The sequence below is a fragment of the Echinops telfairi genome, unplaced genomic scaffold (genome assembly GCF_000313985.2).
Source record: "Echinops telfairi isolate 266 unplaced genomic scaffold, ASM31398v2 ScPeMD7_3;HRSCAF=10, whole genome shotgun sequence".
Taxonomy (NCBI): domain Eukaryota; kingdom Metazoa; phylum Chordata; class Mammalia; order Afrosoricida; family Tenrecidae; genus Echinops; species Echinops telfairi.
The window spans coordinates 59094947-59099321 of NW_022103899.1; the positions used below are offsets into that span (position 1 = coordinate 59094947).

Below are 4375 nucleotides of genomic sequence, written 5' to 3' on the forward strand. Positions count from 1 at the left end.
CCACGTAAGTCCACGGTGCCAGGCAGGCAGAGGGACTCTGGGCCTGGGCAAAGTGCAGAGTCTGTGGTGTCCCCCCAACCACGCCAGCCCCAGCACCCTTTGCCACCCTGTGTGTGAGGGTATTATGTAAGCCAGGCATGGTTCAGACCCTGCCTCTGAGCTCTTTCTGGGACCCCAGGGTGCTGTTTATCTCAGTCTGCTGACGCTGTGCCGGGATGGGTGGCTTGTCAAGGTGACCCTCTTGTCCTGACCGCTGTTTCCCGGACGTGTACACACACACACACACACACACACACACACACACACGAGTCTTCTGGTGCTCAGTCCAAGCTGGGTCCCCTCCCTCAGGGCTTGGGACCCAGGTGGCCCGGTGGTGGCCTGTGTGTGGACGGAGGTTGGGCTTCACGTTCCGCAGGTTGAAACCTGTCCTCCTCCCTCTTTAGTAAGCGACTCTCGCAGCCTGCTGGAGGCCTTCTGGATTCTATCACTAATATCTTTGGGTAGGTTAGAGCACCCCTGTCTCTGCGTCTGTGTCGCCGTCCCCAGCCAGCGTCCACGGTCCAACAGTTCACAGACGCCCCGAGCGTCCAGGCGCAAGCGCCTCATTCTCAGCTTCTCTCCCCTGCCCGACGTCCTCCTCCCCCTTGCTGGGTGCTGACCTCTGGCCTTTCCCTATAGTCTGTCCGACTCTCCCCTCTCGGGACATCACTCTTCTTCCGATGCTGCCAGGTGAAAACCACTCTGTCTCCGCCCAGCATGTGGGTGTGGCTCCGGGCACCGCTGGGCACCCTGCTCCTCGCGCCCGCTCGCTCGCTCGCCCGCCTGCCTGCCCTCTGGATGCTTTGCATGCAGCGCAGGCCGTGGGCTGCACGTTGAGTGGGGTCACGCCATGGCTGCCCTTCCTTCTGGCCTGCCCCTGACCCCACCCTGACCACGTTTCTGACACAGAGCGGGGCTTGGTGCACCCAGGCCAACCCCCACGGCCCCCCACCCCCACCCCACAGCCCTGAGTGTGTCGACCAGGGGAGCCTTGTACCTGGCTCCTACTGAGTTTGGCAGACTGTCCTGGCATGAAGAGCCCTCCAGGGATAGCAACCAGTGAGGGGCCATCTGCTTGTGCCAGGCTGTGCAACCCCTCCTGCCAGCTGACGCCCGGCCCTGGCAGCCCAGCCTCACCGTCTGTGTCCCTCCTCAGGCGGCGCTCCATCTCCTCCCCTCCCGTGCCCCAAGATGGTGTGGATGTGCACCCCAGCTCCAGCAAAGACGTGAGGGTGCCCACCACCGCGCTGTGCATCTTTGTAAGTGCCTGGCCCACCCCCACCGTTGTGAAGCTGCACACAGGTCCATGATGATGAGTAAAAGGGCTGACTGCACCGGCAGCCCCGTCCCTCCTCGCCCTGGGCTCCCAGCAGCCCGCAGCCCGCCAGGCACGCTGAGTCGTGTGCCTGGTCCCGCGGGCTGCTGACAGTGCAGGATGGCTTCAGGTGTGTTTCTGCGAGCTCCAGGCTCACAGCTGATCAGGTCCAACAGCAGCCTTGCTTTTGAAGGAGCCGCGGGAGGGCAGGAGGGCGAGGCGGTGCGTGATCTCAAGTTTTCAATCTGAGACCTCAGTAGAGAGCCAGGAGAGTGTGGGGCGGCGGGCCCCTCCCTGTTGGCCACCAGCTGCTCCTGCTCTGTCCCAAGGGGAAAGGAAAACCCGCCACACCGGCACCGGTGTGGACTCCGTTCTCACACCTGGCGGGCCACCCACCTGTCTTACAGGATGCCCACGACGGGGAGGTAAACGCCGTGCAGTTCAGCCCCGGCTCCCGGATGCTGGCCACTGGTGGCATGGACCGCAGGGTCAAACTCTGGGAAGTGTTCTCAGGTGAGGGCCACTCCTGTCGGGAGGGCATGTTGTGTGTGGGGTGACTGAACCCTACTGCCACCTCAGCGTCACGGGGGGGCTGGAAATGCTAGGTGATGAGGTGTTGGGGTTGAAGACCTCACCAGAGGCTGGCGCCTTGGGCCTGACGCTGTCCCCCAGGGCCTGTGGGCAAAGCCCACCGAGGGCAGCGGGTTTGATGTGGGCACAAGAATCAGAACTTCTCCCATCGTGGCACTGCTTTTCAAAGGAAGGTAAAGCTCTTGGAGGGTTTTGTCATTCACCTGTGCAAGGGGCAGTTAATGGTGGCTGAAGCCATGTCGGGGAGAGGGGGACAGGTGGTCATGGTCGTATCTGAGCCTAAGTGAGGCGTGTCCCCAGATCAGAGCTTCTCGCTGGCCACAGGATGGGGGTGATGGAGACCGAGGACAGACGGGATATCGCTGTGCGGTGGGTGTGGAAAAGGCTGACTTACGGGGGTTGCCGGTCGTTGTACCACAGTAAGAAGTACACAGACGTCTGATGTGGGTGTGGAAACGCCAGGCTAACGTAGCGCTGGCGCCGCAGGCACTGGTCTGAGGAAAGGAAAAGACGGCCGTGTCCCGAGAGTAGAAGTCTTCACCAGGTTCAGTTTTTCAGGTCCAGGCAAGTAGTGCACGCGGTGGCGCTGAGACTTACTGGAAGGAATGCTGTGGATACGGATGGCCTTTGTGTTGTTGGCAAAGAAGACACAGTAGCTCACACGTGCTCCCTGACAGGCGGCTCTGTGAGAGTCTCTGCCAGGGTCCCGAGGTCACAGTGTGCGTGCGCTGGCACGCCGTCCTTACTCCGGGCCTCTCCAGGGACGGCGTGTCACCCTGCCGTGCATCCTTGGCTCGGTCCAGGGTGGTCAGAGAAAGGGCAGCTTCTGCTCGCTCAGTGAGACACTCCTCCATCTGCTCAAAGCAAGAAGCCGCTCCTGCTTGGCCGTCTTCACGGTCCCTTGTGACCAGACCGTCTGGCTTTCTCTAACTGCCTCTTTCCTCAGCCCTTTTCCTTTTCCGCAGACAAATGCGAGCTCCAGGGCTCCCTGTCTGGCAGCAATGCCGGGATCACGAGCATCGAGTTCGACAGTGCCGTAAGTACCTTGGAGGCTGGCAGATCGTTGGTTTCTTTAGAAACAAATTGGCCATCTGCTTCTTGACTTTGGCTAGTCACTGAGCTAACCTCTTGGCTGGCTTTTGTGCAGTTGAGGGAGTGGTCAGTCACTGTCAGGAGGTCATGCTGGGGGCACACCCTGCTATGGACAGGAGTCAGTGACCAAAGGAGGCCAGTCGGGGGTGCCTGAGCATTGACTCAGAAAGCGGAGGGAGGACACTGCAGGTGGCCGTGCAGTGAGGAACATGTGGGTAGTGGTGGGCCCAGGTGTCTCCTGTCATTCTTGGGGGCCCTTCTGGGCACCTGGGGCTGCCGTAGCTCCTGCTGGTACCAGGCTGAGAGCGGGGGTCTGGATGTTAGCCATCGCCATCCCCAGCACGGGGCCCTGAATTTCAGTGGGAGGTGATGGTGGAAAGTGGCTTGTCCTGCCGAAGAGTGTGGACCAGGGGAAGCGTTTAGGGCCGTGGTCCTGCAGCCCGAGCAAGGGGGTTCTGACTGGGCTGTCTGGGATCCACTGCTCATGGAGACCCCGGATTTTGGGGGCAGGGGCAGGTGAGGGGGAAATGTTACTACAGAGATCTTCCCTTTGTCCCTATAGGGATCTTACCTCTTAGCAGCGTCCAATGATTTTGCCAGCAGGATCTGGACGGTGGATGACTACCGGTTGCGGGTAAGTCCTCGTGCCAAGAGCCAGGCTGTGCGTGGCTACCGGGACGCAGAGCACAGGCAGCAGGGCTTCCTGGAGCCACTCTGGGTTCACCGCAGCCTCTCCTCCCCCGGGGGAGTTCCCACCTCGTTTGCCCAGGGCTCTGTGCGAAAACACTGGCAATGTGACTTCACACTTCCCGAAGGTCCTGAGGTGCTCTGTTCATAAGATTGAGTCAGTCCGGCTTGTGGGGTTTCCTTTGCTGGGGAGATTTTATTAACCCCCAGTTATAGGCTATAGGAAGGAGCACCCGTTCCCTGGGCTGGCCTGAGTTACCTGGGACGCTGCTGCGGCGTGAGCGGCCCGTCAAGCTCCCTTCACCCTCCATGCTCCGTAAGAGCCCTCCTTTCCTCGTTGAGAGGGTCGGGAAGGAGCACGCAGAGGCCGAGGCTGCGCAAGGCCAGCCACACCTTGTCCAGGGCCCTCTGCGTGGCCCAGGGAGTGGTGTCACTTGGTGCTTCCTCCCAGAAGGATCGCTGTGGGAAGGTGGGATGTCACAGCGATAGCGTTAAGCGCCACTCGGGAATTGGCATGGTGGCGCTGTGGGGAATCACTGTGCAGCTGCCCGCCTGGACAAAGATTGTGTGCCTGGAAACCCTGCCCAGGGTCGCTGAGAGTCAGGACAGACCCGATGGCAGTGAACTGTGCACATGTCTCCCTCCGGCAGA

General features: G+C 61.0%; 1 protein-coding gene and 1 non-coding gene across 2 annotated transcripts in view; both read left to right on the forward strand.

The window, feature by feature from the left end:
* Positions 1-4375, forward strand: part of ATG16L1 (autophagy related 16 like 1) — a 16240-nt gene that overhangs the window by 9053 nt on the left and 2812 nt on the right. The window contains 5 exon segments of the mRNA XM_004718141.2: positions 448-500; positions 1196-1298; positions 1762-1867; positions 2911-2981; positions 3600-3671. Of these exon segments, the coding sequence (XP_004718198.1) occupies positions 448-500; positions 1196-1298; positions 1762-1867; positions 2911-2981; positions 3600-3671 (405 nt within the window).
* Positions 1341-1607, forward strand: LOC115872106. Its single transcript, XR_004047651.1, has one exon. It is a non-coding gene; the product is annotated as a small Cajal body-specific RNA 6 (non-coding RNA).